Source organism: Alosa sapidissima, chromosome 4, assembly GCF_018492685.1.
Source record: "Alosa sapidissima isolate fAloSap1 chromosome 4, fAloSap1.pri, whole genome shotgun sequence".
In the NCBI taxonomy this organism is placed as follows: domain Eukaryota; kingdom Metazoa; phylum Chordata; class Actinopteri; order Clupeiformes; family Clupeidae; genus Alosa; species Alosa sapidissima.
This window is the reverse complement of record NC_055960.1, coordinates 6,543,923-6,559,723: the sequence shown is the minus strand read 5'-3', so window position 1 is coordinate 6,559,723 and position 15,801 is coordinate 6,543,923. Positions and strand designations below refer to the sequence as shown.

Genomic DNA, 15,801 nt, shown 5'->3' with positions numbered 1-15,801 from the left:
TTTTAAAAAAACATTGCTAATAAATTTTCCTTGAGTTTTCCTATCATATTGTTTGTTGTGATGTTGTTTGTGTGTGGCTATGTGTTTTCATTCAATTGATTAAAGTATACAACAGGTCTGCACTATAGGGTGAGTGTGAGTCTCTCTTGGAGTAGGAAGGAAGGGCGTAGGTTTAGTCTCAGCTTTGGTAGGGACAGATCCCCAACTCCTGTTGTCACGATGCCAACATTATTGTTTCAATACCAATACCAAGTGAAGAATCTCAATTTCGATACTTTTGCGATTTTTTAAAATTTGATTTGGTTTGGGGGCCCCCACCTCCTTGACACCATCAGTAATACTGAATATTGTGTGATCATTCACATCAGTGGCAATCAATTTGATTGACTCTCCACACACTCACACACACACACATACACATAGAAAGTGATGGTTGTCATAGATTTCTATTTCATATTTTGGAATTCATATAAGTGTATACTTTATACTTTATACTTTATCATATGTTATGATCTGCATAATTACTAATAGCTAAACATATTTAGTCATTTGAATTAGGGCTGTCAATTGATTACAAAAATTAATTTAATGAATTACATACTCTGTGATTAATTAATCTAAATTAATTGCATATATAATTTTTGCTGTGAAAGTATTTTAAATATTTAAATTCAAATGAATCATTGAATAATCAGCATTAGTGACATTAAAGTTCAAAAACTCTTTTACTATTATTTTCACTGTTCAAATAATGGCCATAATAATCTATAATATGACCTAATATGCGGAGGAAATAAATTCAAATGTGCTTCGGGAAGAAGTTTTTTTTCACTTACAAGGCATTTCAGGCCACAGATACTGTATAACCTAGGGGACACAATGAAAATAAATTAACACTCCCCTCAATGTCAACACTATTTCTTTGCATTGATGTGCGACTTTAGAGTTGACGAACTCCGGTGATATGCAAATTCATTGCTGCAGACATTGCAGAGGACTTTATTTTAATCAACACTTTATTTTTATCAAAACCATCAGGCTGTTTTTTAAAAGTAAATGTTCCAATCAATGATCTAGGCAGCACATTTTCTTCTCTCTCCTTCATTTTACAGTCTAATTGTTACTGACTAGAACGGCTCGGGGTCAAAGGTCATACGGAATCGATTAATCTGTGCTATTTTTTTTAATCAGTTATTTTTTCTCAAATTATTTAATCGAAATGAATCTTATTTTGACAGCCCTAATTTGAATACATAATTTTGATATTTACTGTAAATTATTAGGCTACACTTGCTTTTTCTGAAACCTGACTCTGATAACTTTTCATCTGAGACCTTTTTGTCTGACTCCCCTTTTTCTGACAGCGGTTTTCCTGAGACCTGACTCTAACATTTTATCTGAGACCTTTTTATCTGATGTCTGAAACCTGACTCTAACATTTTATCTGAGACCTTTTCGTCTGACTCTGCTTTTCCTCAGACCTGACTCCTTTTCATCTGATTTCTGAGACATGACTGTGTAATTACATAAAAACTTGACAGCAGTTTTCCTGAGACCTGATGCCTTTTCATCTGATGTCTGACACCTGACTCTGACAGCTGAGGATGTCCTAAAATGTACACCTGAGGATGTCCTAAAATGTACACCGTACTCCCAACTGAATACAACCGTTTGGCCTTACATTACTGAACATGATTAGCACCACCAGGATGAAATAAACACATTACTGTAGCTGACTGCTACTGTACTGGCTGAAGTATCAAGTGTGTTTATAAGAAAATAAGTGAAATTAAGTCTATTTTAAAATCTATTTATTGACAGGAACTTATTTGTATAACTCTGCCTGTCATCTGCAGAGACTGAGCACAGGGAACTGATTGATTGCTTTGTGTTACATTTTGGGAGGATAACCACCGTGTTTTAAATGTGGTGAAAGCAACTGTAGACTTTAGAAGGACCAGGACTGAATTGAAATCCCTCTCCATCCTGACAGAAGAGATGGAGGCTGTAGAGGTACATGGGTGTTAACCTTGAAGACAGACTGGATACAGTAGTGTAATAGTGTCGAGCAGACTCTATATCTTGCGTAAGTTTAAAAAACACTTAATTTACAGTTTAGAAAGTATTTGTTCATGTATTTATTCCCTTAGTCACAAAAGTATATTTAAAACACTAAATTCTCACAATGGTCCCCTTGTAAAGTATGTCAGGTGGGGCAGAGGACATTTCTTCTTTCTTTTATTATTCCTCTCTTTCTCTCTTCCTCTGATCCATCACTCTTCTGTTTCCCTTTATCATCCGCATGTCTTTTCCACACCTGGCCAACTATTGTTGTTGAAGGTTCCCAGGACCCAGCGTTAAGACATTCCATGAGACACTAAAATGCATGCAGCAGTGTATCCAAACAACAGAACAGTCATCAAAGGAATCCAGTCCACATCGTCCGCTTAGCCACAGAAGCGTGTGTCCAAGTGTCATCTAAAAGTCAGCTTAAGAGTTCAGAACTCTGATTCCAGTCGTCTCACCAGCTCCAGCAACATAGCTCCAGTCAATATTGCATGGGCATAAAATGAAGTGCAGTTACTCCAGTTTGAAAGGGGACACTTGAACGTCATCACCTACGCTGCGCTAACTGGCAGAATCCACGGCAACGATAAGTTCATGTTTTCTAAATTCTTCCCACAGGTGTTCATATAAAGTCATATTTGTATGCCCTATTTAGAGGATTGGAGTGACCATAAGGAAATAAACGTTGAATACAAGAACACTGTTGACATGCCATCCATTCAGCAGTGAATTTCCACACAAAAAGGTGTCAGATAGTGCAATGTTCTCAGATACACCTACAATAAACAAGAAACGACACTCAGGAAATGATTGCTTGAATACATGAAGCCTGAAATATCAACAAATTAATATCACCCCTATTCATCATTCAACGTCGACAAACATCATTCTCTGTCCATGACAGACAAATTCGAATTGGAAGACAAGATGTTGTTTGTGGTGCAGACCAGCACAGATAACAATCTTCCTCCCTCTCATCACACACCCAAAGTCATGGCTAAAAACCTGGAGCTGTCCTCCAAGGATGTCATTGCTTCAAAGTCTTCAGTCCATCTTTTCAGATCTTTAGTCCTGTCATCATTCAATTTAGTTTGTCAGGTTCATGCGCATTATGCGTTGATGGCGTCAGCCACATCGGTGAAGACCAGCCGGCTGGGCCTCTGAGTGGTACCCTGGCTTGTTGTCAGTGTCTGGAAGGAGGAAGGAGAAACATTTTGGTGTACTGTTGAGTCCTCACGTCTCATAAGGGAATGCAAAAAAACATTATGAGAAAAAGAGAGACAAAATGCAGAGTAAGGAGAGAAGATGAGAAAGGGAGAAAAACAAGAGCAGAAGAAAACATGGGGAAATAAATACAGATGGAGGTTAAGTGTGTATGCCAAGTTTCCTCACTGAAGGACATGGTCAAGGTCAGTTGAAACAGTGTTTAGTCACAACTTTTCAAATAGATTAAGTTCATACCAAGAAAAGAATCAGACAAAGGTGAAGAAGCAAAGCTGCATGCATTCCAAATTCCACACTGACTTTGGGCTTTGATACACAGAGAAGGGGGCAGCCGTGGCCTACTAGGGGGCAGCCGTGGCCTACTAGGGGGCAGCCGTGGCCTACTGGTTAGCGCTTTGGACTTGTACCCGGAGGGTTGCCGGTTCAAACCCCGACCAGTAGGTATGGCTGAAGTGCCCTTGAGCAAGGCACCTAACCCCTCACTGCTCCCCGAGCGCCGCTGTTGTTGCAGGCAGCTCACTGCGCCGGGATTAGTGTGTGCTTCACTTCACTGTGTGCTGAGTGTGTTTCATTAATTGGGATAAATGCAGAGACCAAATTTCCCTTTTGATCCTCACAGGATCAAAAGTATACTTATACTTAAGTTTTCGACCACCATGCAACTGAGAGGGGTCAAGAACAAGTAGGTCTGAAAAAATTGAGCGTGAGGATGTGGCATAGTTTTTGATTTAAGTTAAAGAAGGTTCAAGAGACAAGGAGAGAGAAAGAGGGGGAGGGCTGGTTGTGACAGTTAGGTACAGCATGTCTTTGTTTCCTATGGTTTGATCTGCAGAGAGAGCTTAAGTTCTATAAATAAACATGGATGGGTATGAAGAAGCCAACAATGGATCACAAGAGTGATAGACACTCAAAGCAAAGACACAACTGGGCATACTTTACCACACGGTACTACCACCATTTCACCAGTCAGGTGTCATAACTTAAAGGCCATGCAAAGAAAAAGAACAAAAAAGCAGCAGATATGTCTTTTAATAAAAAAAAGATTGATTGGTCAACAGCACACAAAATCATGTGATCAAAACACTCTTTGGAGCGACAATTGATTTATTACAAATGGCGACCAACTAAAGCAAAAACATGCATACTCTTACTCAAATAAATGTAAAAAAAAAAAAAAAAAACAATTCTCCTGTGAGAAAATTGTCATGAAAGAAAGATGTCATCCAAAATAAATTCTCCTGTGAGAGTAATATTGAAAATTGCAAGTAATCTCCTAATCCACAGACTGCGGCATTGGCTCACCTTGGCATTGGGCCCAGCTGGGCTGCCGTCTCGCCCATGGTCCAGCAGCTCCTGCTCCAGGTCGTCCTGCTCCTCTCCCGGGTCAAAGTTGTACATGGGCATGAGCTGGTGCCGAAGCTTCTCCAGTCTGGCAGCGGGGTCAGAAGTCACAGTGTTAATGGTGTGACTGATGTACACAACTCCATTATGAAGGGCAGTGTCTGCTACCCAAGTATTAATCTCAGTTTATCAGTGTGTTAAGGTGCGCATAAGAGCTTTTACCTTTTCCGTTTCCTTACATATAACAGCTGTGGGAAAGACATCAACAGTCAAATAAGTATCAGTAAGCAACTTAGAGATAGATAGATAGACATTAGTTGGAGGCAAGCCTATCCTATAAGATAACATCAAGAATGCTAATACAACTATCATATGTAATATGTTGGGGGGGGGGGGGGGGGGGGGGTTGAGGGAAAGCCCTGCAGCGCATAGTGAACACAGCTGGAAGGATTATTGGTGCTTCACTCCCCTCCCTGAAGGACATTTACACCACCCACCTCACCCGCAAGGCGACCAAAATTGTGAGTGATGCAAGTCACCCCGCTCACAATCTGTTCGATCTACTGCCCTCTGGGAAGAGGTACAGAAGCCTGCGCTCCCGCACTACCAGACTCACCAACAGCTTCATACACCAAGCTGTAAGGATGCTGAACTCTCTCCCTCCTCTCCCCCCTCCACCCTCAGCTACATAACATCCTGGACATTGGACCCACAATGGCCGCGTGCACTACTCCACTTGCACACTTGCACACTTGTACACTTTACAACTTGTTGTTGTTGTCCTGAAAACACAACACTTCTGCTGCTCTTACATAACTCGCACCACTATGTCACTTTCTTTCTTACTTAGGTCAAACAGAACTACCCAAGCCTTTTATTGGCCTGACTTTGCACTAGTATTTTATTGACTGTCTATGCACAATTTCAACCAAATTTTGCTGCTCTTATTTTTTTCATTATTATATGTGCCCTCTTATTCACTTACTTTTTTGTTTACTTGAATGTTATGTTTGTCTGTGGACTTAAATTGGTAAAATATGTCTTGTCTTCACCGTGGGATAGTGAGAAACATAATTTCGATCTCTTTGTATGTCTGGAACATGTGAAGAAATTGACAATAAAGCTGACTTTGACTTTGACTTTGACTTTGAATTAAAGTCACTGACAAGTTTGTCATAAACCTATATTGTCAAAAGTTCTAGGCATGTGATTGACTATAATCTTGGGGGAAAATAGTGGATCTAGGTTTTGCATTGCTCAAGAAAGTCTATAAAAGTGGCAGCTGTAGAAAGGTAGTATTACGGTCAGAGCCTGACATTCATATTAACTAAGAAAGGGATCCATTCATTCTGTGGGCCTAGAAGGAGGCATGATTGACACCCTGCAAAAAATGGTCATCCAAATCCATGGTGTTTAATACATTTTGGACATTGGCACAAACTGAGTTTTGTGTGGGCCGGTCGAATAAAGGCTCGTCTCACCACGATTATCAGCAGGCCAAGGACAGTGATGATGGCGAAGGGCACGAGCACCATGCCCATACCCGCAACCTGCTCCGCCAGCTGGGGCAGCCCTGTGCCATTGAAGGCTGTCTGGTTGCCCGACAGCGTGGTGGTCAGCAGAGTAGTCAGAGGGATAGTCGGCGCGGCAGCAGTCGTGATGTTCTCCGCGGCAGTCGTGAGCCCCACGGTGGTCACAGGGAAGGAGGTGGGGGTGGCAGGCACGGCGGACAGCGAGGGCAGGGTGGTGGGGTTGGGCGTGGGAGTCAGGAAGAGGTCCGGTCCTGCAGCTGTAGACACCGCCATGCTGAGATGCACCGAGGAAGACGAAAGAAGAGAGAGAAGGGAGAAAGAGAGAGACGGGGGGGGGGGGGAGGGGAAGCGTGGCAGACGAGACAAACGATCAGACGGCGGCGCTGTGTGGGGGTGGTACTGGAGCTGGGGCCCGTTATCTCAGCGCGGCGTCTCCGATCTGCGCCTCAGTGCTGCGCCTCGGCTGGCACAGGGCCGCGGCTCGGCTGCTCCCAGGATGCTGCTTCCGCCAGAGACATGTCCCGGCGCCCCGACGCAAAAATAGACCTGCAAGACACGGGGCCACGTCTCTCATCAGCACTCATGATATCATCATCACCATTATGCTGATTTAGTCATTCAAAGACATCTGATTGAATCATGACAGTTAATTACAGCTTGATCTTTTTTTGAGTGTGTGTGTGTTAGAGAGAGATGGAGAGAAAGAGAGAGATAGAGAGAGATAGTCTGTGTGTGTGTGTGTGTGTGTGTGTGTGTGTGTGTGTGTGTGTGTGTGTGTGTGTGTGTAGTGGATGAGCATGTGGCACTGAATGTCCAAACCACTAAAAGGCCCCCTCACATCCAGTTGAAGACCGTTAGGATGTTGGTTTTGTTGTGTGTGGGGTCTAAGACAGAAGGAAGCCTGCTGTGTCTAACCACAACTTTGCGAGTATTGCAGTCACACTGGTTCGAACTGACACCGGCAGGTCAAACACAACCAATGTCATTCATGCACGTGTGGTTTGCTTGTGTCGACACACTCCAAAATTTAAAGAGAACTTCATTCATATCTTTGAGCCGGCATCTGTTTAGCTGAGGGCAACTGTTTCTCAACTTGTCAAGATGTCAAAGTGTTCTTAGACAGTTTCTGCTTTGCTTAGTTTTCTTGAGAATCGAGGTCTTGAAACGATTTGGCAATAGCAGGGTTTGGTGTTGCAACACATACACCATATGCTTAAATTGAGCATCTACATACGCATGTGTGTGTGTGTGTGTGTGTGTGTGTGTGTGTGTGTGTGTGTGTGTGTGTGTGTGTGTGTGTGTGTGTGTGTGTGTGTGTGTGCATGTCTTTGTGTGTATTTGTGTTTACTTTGAGGAATGAAAGAAGCAGAAGCGGTTCAGTGCACCATCTCGGGTTCCAGCGGCCCTTCCCTGCCCGGGCAGTAGCAAGTGTTGTGGGCAGGATGTGGTCACATGGTAAAGCGAGAACACAGCCTGGCACAGCCTGGCAAATACTGTACCGAGGAAAAGCAATACCCAGAAGACGCGGCTTACGTATGTGAAGGGGCGTTCAAGAGGGAGAACACAGGTACACACGCACATCACATCGACGCACATCACATCGACATAGATACACAGTTTCACCTGCCTTAAGGGGAATTTGATGCTAGGCATAAGGAACTGCAAGCAAAATGCCACCACAGCACTGTCGATGGTTGAATGCAAATCAAATGTAAACACTGTAGCTAGAGATAAGACACAGGAAATGTCAGATATTAAGTTTATGATTTGTCTCAAAATATTTAAAATGTACAATGTGTAGTTTTTTTGTTTTAAGTCATTTCAGGCTCCATGCATTCAGATGACGTTTCCAGTTTTTAGGTCCAAAATGTAAAGAAATACATTCTGAAGCCCAAAACACAATAATTAAGCAATATGACACGAGTGGGAGTGGGGCTGGTAAAGGCTGGCTATCGCCACGGCTGTAACTACGAGGGCGCCGAAGGCAGTTACAGTCGTGGTGATATCCTTTACCAACCCCACGACCATGAGTGTCGTATGGCTTTAACAGTTCCATTACAAACTAATTTATTTTAAGATACAAAATTGTGTTTTCTATTGTTTATTTTAAATTGTTTGTTCATTCACCCTAAGCACACAAAAATAGTTATAATCTTAGCCTTGCACCAGAGGAGAGTCAAGTTCAGTGAGAGGCTATGTGCTTGTGCACACACTTGCCTACTTAATTGTATGTCACATTAAATTGAACATTCACCTACTCTTTATTTGCTCCTTTTTCTCACTCAAATGTGATGTTATGAAGTCACTGCTCTCTCGCTTTGAATTAATGGAATGTTCGCATTGGATCATTTAAAAGTGGGGATGTCCTGGGATATCACCATTAGTCATTCGTAATGACTAATACCTCTCATCCTATGTTATCTGAATTACTTCATTGTCATCTAGAATAAGAAGTTAAAGGCAATTTGTATAACTTACAAATACACCACACATGTAAATGACCGTGTTAGTTTTAACATGAAAGACACTGTTGGAAAACACTGACATATATGTACATCCATAGACTGTATATATAGAACAGTCTATGTGTACACTCAATGCCCTAATGCATCAGGAAACACAGGACTATCCCAGCCACTATAGGAGAGAGTGTTCAAAATCATAGTCTCTCTGCCATTTGACAATGGTAGTTGAAACCTGATGGGAAAACCAACCCAAGGTTATGTAGATAAGTGGTTTATTGGCCCAGCGATTTGGCACCATCTTTAGGATAAAAAATGTAATGAGGTTCAAGAAAGAATTTTGTAAGAGTGTAGTTGTCCTTGGAAAGTATTGATATGTTGAGCTGCCGAATAATTTCCATATATGTCACAATATAGGAACTCTTATACAACTAGTCATATGATTATCACTTCTACAGCTAGAGGGTCTATCAAGGACTTCAATTGTTTAAAAAAGCAAGACATATGGTAAATAACTTGATAAGTTGACTGCATTTATTGCTTCCAGAACCACATCTGAAAGCTTTTAAGAACAGCATCTACTATTTCCCTAAAACAAAACAAGTAAGAGGAAAAAAGACAGGCCAGACCAGCAGGATCATCATCATCTCTACAACGACTGACTCACCAACAAACTCAACAAATTTTAAGTTGCTCTGGACCTGATTTATTCTGGCTGCTGTACTCGAGTTACATACAGTTAAAAATATTGTCCAAATCAGTCCAAGTCAAATGCCAAGGTTAATTTTGGCACCAGTTTAGCTCCAATTAAAAGGACCTCCTGTCTAAGAACAACCCAGGGTCAATTTTGGATGGTAACGAGTGTAACATTTCGCTGTACACCAAAATTATTCCAATCGAAGTAGTTTCGAGTAAGACGGGAATATGCATTTACAACGAAATAGCATATAGCAATAGCCTTGGGGCAAGCTTGCTTCATCAAAGTAAATCACTATAGACCTACTTTAAGCCACTTTACAACACTTCTCTGATAGAGAGGATGCCTACAGACAACCCAAAGTAATTTTAACTTTGTAAGTGTACAGAAAGGTTATAAAAAAAGTACTGTTTGTGTAGTCAGTTCATTACATTATTTCTTCTTCCAGTTGCTGCCATCTTGCTATATGAAGTCCATACAAGTCGATTAACGGATGTCACACAAAATATCAATGGACACAAAAGGAGGAGAGTTTGGGAAATGACTTGTACAGACACAAGATGGCACTGAATAATACCCAAGTACTCCTTTGTATACTCTTTCTGTACACTTACAAAGTTACAATGACTTCGGTGTGACAGTAGGGATCCTCTTTACAATACCACAGAAGTGCAATGATCTTTTGAGCCTTGTCAATAACCAGATTGCCCCAGGCAATTGCCATATGGTATTTTGTTATTTTGTTGTAAATGCATAAACCAGTCTTACTCAAAACTACTCAGATCAAGATTTTTCTGTCCTTAAAGAAGTTTACACTCATTATAATCCAAAAATAGGTTGTTCTTAGATCGCAGTTGTACTTTAAACCAAAGCAAATGTCCCTAAATGGAAATGTACCAAGCAAAAATTTTTTTTACAAATCAAGGGTCAGGCAATTGGCTTCACCTTCTCATGACAGTGCAGAAAGATGAGTCCCCATGAAAGAGAGGTAGATTGCCCCACTACCGATAGGCACCTGACTGTTCCCCAGTTACAATTTACCAACAAAAGTGTCAAAGTCAACTCACACAGGTTATGGCGAGTATTTCTTGCAATGGGAGGAAAATAGCAGATTATTTTTCTCTCTTTATGTGACCTTGTGTGCTGCTGCCACAAAAAAATAGATGTGTTGTCCTTAAATGACACTGTTCAATGTCTCCTATAATCCTCTTGAAACACACACAGCACACAGTGTACATACACACAGTGAGGTGAAGCACACACTAATCCCGGCGCAGTGAGCTGCCTGCATCAACAGCGGCGCTCGGGGAGCAGTGAGGGGTTAGGGCACTTCAGCCATGCCTACTGGTCGGGGTTCGAACCGGCAACCCTCCGGTTACAGGTCCGAAGTGCTAACCAGTAGGCCACGGCTGCCCTGAAAATGGTAATTATGGGGAACAGACAATGTTCTACTGAGGCTTTCAAAACACAACAAATATGAGGTATTTGGCTGATTCGCCTACCCTGCTATAGCAACTATAGCCTACCCTGTCTACCTTTCTGCCAACCTCTTCAAGAAGTTCCTGCCCATGTGTTGCTTCCCCACACCAGTTAATTCACACATCAATGGAGAAAGCCCTTTGAGTTGCCATTCCAGAAAAACTATAACAAAAGACCAACAAAGATATTACTGATATTGCTCAAATAAATGCTTCATGATCCTCTGAAAGAAAGAGGGAATATGCCAGGAATGCACAGCAATATCGGCCAATCATTAAACATTTTATGGTCTGCGAATCACACCTTTTGAGACATTTCCTAGTATATTTATGTCCAGTTCCTGTTTACTTTCTAATGTTTTAAGCACCGTGTGACATCCAGGTTTGAAATGTCACTGATCTCTCTCTCTCTGTGTATGTGTGTTTGTGTGTGTGGATAGCTGTGAGAGTAATCCCCTTATGTAACGGTAGACTCTGACACTTATTTAGTCGACAGGAATAAGCCAAAGACCACAGCGCTGCCTGGAGTGTGTACTCTCAGTCTGCTGGTACTGAGGAACATGTGAACCTCCCAGCCAATCAGACAGCTTAGACCCATCTGAGCCTCCCTTCTCATCCAATGAAGCTCCAGCACTGCACAAAGACATACACACAAATATTCCCAGGAGGAAAAAAATTATGCCCCACTGCCTCCTCGATCAGTGTTTTGTTGTTGTTGCTGTTGTTTAACCAGAGTCCTACAAAAAGTCTATCACATTGCAGCAACACTGGCCTTGCAATCCCTCCAGCGTCACTGCATGGATAACCCCTCCTGACCTTCTAGATTAGAGATGGAGGTGCTTACCTTATCTGGAAGGAATACACTGACACAGCTGATAGTAGGAGCCACAGGATAGGGTGATGATGAGGACCCTGTAAGAAAAGAGATAACCTCTCTCTCTCTCTCTCTCTCTTGCTGTCTCTTTCTCACTGTTTTTCCCTTCCACTTCTCTTTCTCCTTCTCCCTTTCAGATCCAGAGGAAGAGGAAGAGGAAGAGGAGGAGGATCTATTGCTGAAGGGTTGTAAATTTTTTAACAGCAAAATCCATTCCCGGTGAGTCAGTAGTTCCGGGAGACAAGGATGCACCAATGGTTGTGCTGCCCACTCAAGCGTTACTTGCAGCGCTCTCCAGAGCTCTCCCTTTAGACCCCATTGTTTTCCTCCTGCTCCTTGCAGTTGAAGCAGCGCAAGCAGCTTCAGGGATGCTACACACACACAGAGGCTGAGCTCCCCGAGCCCCTGAGCAAAGCCACCAGGCCATCCCCCACCACTGTGCCATTGGCCAGCTGGGATGTTATCGGACATTCTGGTTGGCTCCTTGGGCTGTCCATCTGTCTTACCAGGGATGTCAGCAGGATTTTATGGCTGTGCACACCAGATGCCATGACTGCATCCGGGTAGACAGCTAATGGAAAATTAACCCTTTCCTGTCAAAGCTGACCTGAAGATATACTGTACAAACATGAATGTATTCGCTCATAATAGCAGTCAGTGCTTGCAGTTTAGCAGTGTAGAATTAAGAAATTGACATATTTGATCATACTTATATGTGAAATAATAATGGTAGATCAGTATATCATAACCATTAACTAAAGAAAGTAAACAAATGGGTTGGAAAGTTGTTTTACTGATAATAAGATGGATGTTCATGTGTTAACTTTGGAATGCTTTATGCTGTGCTATTTTAATGCCCTTAAGCCCTTTTCCATTAATTTTGTTGGGGTATTTGAAAAGCCTTTTCTCAAGATTATGGCCTTTGTTTTTATTGAATCAGTAGGGTGTCCACTGAGGGGAGGTCTTAAGACTTTCAAAATCAAGTCACAACTTCAAAGAAAATTACTGTTTGGTTCTATATTTAGTACAGGGTCCAATGCCTGGTTATAAACTGGTTGAACAGAATTCTTATTGATCTTATTGGTCCATCCCAAACTACAATTCTCTCTCTCTCACACACACACACAAACAGAGAGAGAGAGAGAGAGAGAGAGAGAAAGAGAGAGACATGCACACAGACACAAACACACACACACTGAAAAGGATGGATGGCTTATTGTACTGGAAAATTTGGAAATATCAATATCTACTTTACAATTACAATAACAATTTTGTTCTCAACAAGCACTACAACACAGAACAATAATATTCAGAAGATATTTTTGTTTGTATGTTTATTGAGGATGACTGGAAGTTCTCAAAAAAGACAATGCAATAATGACAAATAATGAATCTTAAGATAAAAAAAACAATTTATATAATTTATAATTTAATTATTTAATATAATTTAAATAACTTTGATATATGGCATCTCATTTTAAATGTAATTTTTTCTCACTGTTAGGTTTTTGTTTTCTCTCAATGGTGTTCTATAATGATCATCCAGTCCGCATTGCTTAATTCACATCATGACATTTAGCTCATCCTGAATGAGTCTCCCGTCATCATAGCCACAAACTCTGGGAACATGAAAATTAATTCATGGTTAACATAAAATAGAATAAAGGTATACCAACAAGGTACCATTTTATTTTTTGCATTACCATAGTAAAGTAAGAAAGTACAATTTAAAATATACACGTACATTAATCTTGCATGTCGCAGCTATTTACACTGCAGCCATATTAATATTTGGAAACCAACAGTAAATGCTGTTACCTTCGTAATCAATGGTTCCATCACCATCTTTGTCAGCCTCCTTCATCATCTGCTCCGCCTCCAGCTCATTCAGGGGCTCTCCTGCATTCATCAGTACATATCTACCACAGAAGGGAATTCATACATAAAGAAGGGCATTTACATAAATAAATAGCTCCTATATAAACTTCAGTTCATATTACTCCCATGAGAGTCACAAAGATCATCAGTCCTTCCAAATTTAGCTACATCGGTGCAAAAATTGTTTCGAAGTCCATATTCCCGTTCTGATTATTTCCAAGCAGTAGCTAAATAAAAACCAAGTTTACACAGACAGGAGCACATAATACATTTCATTATAGGCAAATAACACTTATGTACAGACATATATTTTAACGATGAACATACTTCAGTGTGTTCCAATCAATGTAGCCCTTGGCTTCTTTATCAAAAACTTTAAAAGCAGCCCGGAGCTCTGCATCCTGATTCTTTGTCCTCTCAAGGTACAAGGCCATCAATCCCAAGAAGCTGTCACAATTGAAAGTTCCTTTTCCTGCAATTGCACAAATATGACACCAGAGGTCAGTAAAGCCCTGGCCTATTGTTTGGAGATGGGTAAAAAATTGCTTGAATGCAGGTTTTTTGTGGATTATGTAATATGTTCTTTCCTCCAGTTATGCATTGCATTGTAATCCTTCACTTAAACAATGAAAAAAAAATGGTGGCAGATTCCCATTTGAACACTTTTCACCACCAATATTCTTCAAGTTCAAGTACAAAAATCATGAATTGTTAAAATTATCATCCTAATATCACCAGAATGCATTTAACGCCGATCGGATGTAATAGGAAAAAAACAAGACTTTTTTCCACTTTGCTGTGCGCTTACAGTCTTCCTGTCTGACATGCCTTCCAGTGAAAGTGTGCAACAACAGTCTGGGTGCTACTCTCTTCCTTACTGGCAACTCTCTGCCGGCAATTTCCTCAAACTCTGACATTTTTGTTGCATTCCTTTCTACAGGTTTCTTCTGGTATTCACCTTACAATTCATGAGGCCTTTGTGGCTTTTAACCCACATGTCCCCAAAGTGACCCCCATCAGTTATTGGGCCATTTGCATGACCGCTTTAAAACAACCCATTAAGGAACTGACAGACAAGTTTCACATGTGCCACTTGAATGGGCTCTAGAATACAAGTCACTCAGTTCCACTATCATAAAGGGAACCACAGTATGTCTAAATTCGAATTTGAATAATGTTAATTCAACGAAAAACTGACTCTATTACATTGACTTGAGAGACTGACAAGTGCATTGACTGGGTAAAATCCACAGAACCGTACCATTTTGGTCCACATCTTTGGCCATCTGGACAAGCTCCCTCTTAGTGGGGTTGATGCCCATCAGACTCATGAGCCTCTCCAGTTCCTGGGTCTTCACGTCTCCATTTCCCTCCTCATCAAACATCTCAAACACTCCCTTGTACTCTGTGATCTGTTCTGGAGTCAGTTTGTTTGCCTTTTTGGTTGGAAAAATTAAAGAAAAAAAAAAAAACACAGTGTTCAGTGTTCACAAACATTTAGGTCAATGTTATATTGTCAGATAATTTTAATTTAATTTCAACTGACCATAGAGAAGAATATGAACTGTTGACTAAATCAGTGAACAAATTAATAGGTTACTGCAACAACAATATCATTTCTCTCCATTTGAGAGCACTGGAGGATGTGTTAAGACACATGTAAAGCTCAGTGTTTCAAAACTATGAAAATGTGATCCTGTTCTTTGTGAACACAAACAGGAAATAATTAAAAGCCTTGTCTGGGTGCCACATGCTAAATAATGAATGGATTTAAGATTTAAACATACCATTCTAGACACGAGAAATCCTCCACTGAGCCCACCGACACGGCTGGTACTTGTGACTTGAAGTGGCAGACCAAATCTGTCTTAAGATTTGTTGGGAGGCTATGTAAAGAGATCCCACAGGATTTAGATCTGTCTGGTCCTTTTAAGGCATACAGCTGCAATATCCACCAACATTTATGGTTTTGGGAGGAGAGAAATAGAACTTGATACAATTCATTGTAAAGAGTTAAGAAAATATGTCTTGAGAACATTCAATCACTTAAAAGTACATTTATATGTGTGATTGCTAAGAATTATTATGTGCACAAATCAAACATAACCCATATGACCACCAATCAAAGGGACTAACAAACATTACCACAAAATGTGTGAACCACTCACACAGCAAACAAGTAAATATATTTGTAGATGTAATACATTTGTATAATAGTGCTCCAATTTCAAGGAGCAATATGTACACT

General features: G+C 40.9%; 2 protein-coding genes across 4 annotated transcripts; both read right to left on the bottom strand.

Annotated features, from left to right (window-relative positions):
* Positions 1-2,123: 2,123 nt before the first annotated feature.
* On the bottom strand, positions 2,124-12,077 carry si:ch211-161c3.5 (uncharacterized protein C3orf18 homolog). 3 transcript variants are annotated; one of them, XR_006031426.1, is made up of 6 exons: positions 11,646-12,077; positions 6,114-6,710; positions 4,855-4,880; positions 4,594-4,720; positions 3,053-3,257; positions 2,124-2,843 (listed from the first exon to the last, which is right to left on the bottom strand). XR_006031426.1 is itself a non-coding variant. In XM_042090921.1 (6 exons), exons 2-5 carry the CDS (start codon positions 6,435-6,437, stop codon positions 4,265-4,267), a joined length of 483 nt encoding a protein of 160 aa, XP_041946855.1. In that variant the 5' UTR covers positions 6,438-6,710; positions 11,646-12,077; the 3' UTR covers positions 3,171-3,257; positions 4,231-4,264. The 3 variants fall into 3 exon arrangements, 2 of the variants coding, with proteins under 2 accessions (XP_041946854.1, XP_041946855.1); XM_042090921.1 differs by lacking the exon at positions 2,124-2,843 and adding an exon at positions 4,231-4,270 and having other exon boundaries at positions 3,171-3,257; XM_042090920.1 differs by having other exon boundaries at positions 2,124-3,257.
* Positions 12,078-13,140: 1,063 nt separating this feature from the next.
* Positions 13,141-15,801, bottom strand: LOC121707925 (calglandulin-like). Its single transcript, XM_042090925.1, has 5 exons — positions 15,341-15,801; positions 14,815-14,989; positions 13,881-14,025; positions 13,494-13,594; positions 13,141-13,294 (listed from the first exon to the last, which is right to left on the bottom strand). Exons 1-5 carry the CDS (start codon positions 15,341-15,343, stop codon positions 13,251-13,253), a joined length of 468 nt encoding a protein of 155 aa, XP_041946859.1. The 5' UTR covers positions 15,344-15,801; the 3' UTR covers positions 13,141-13,250.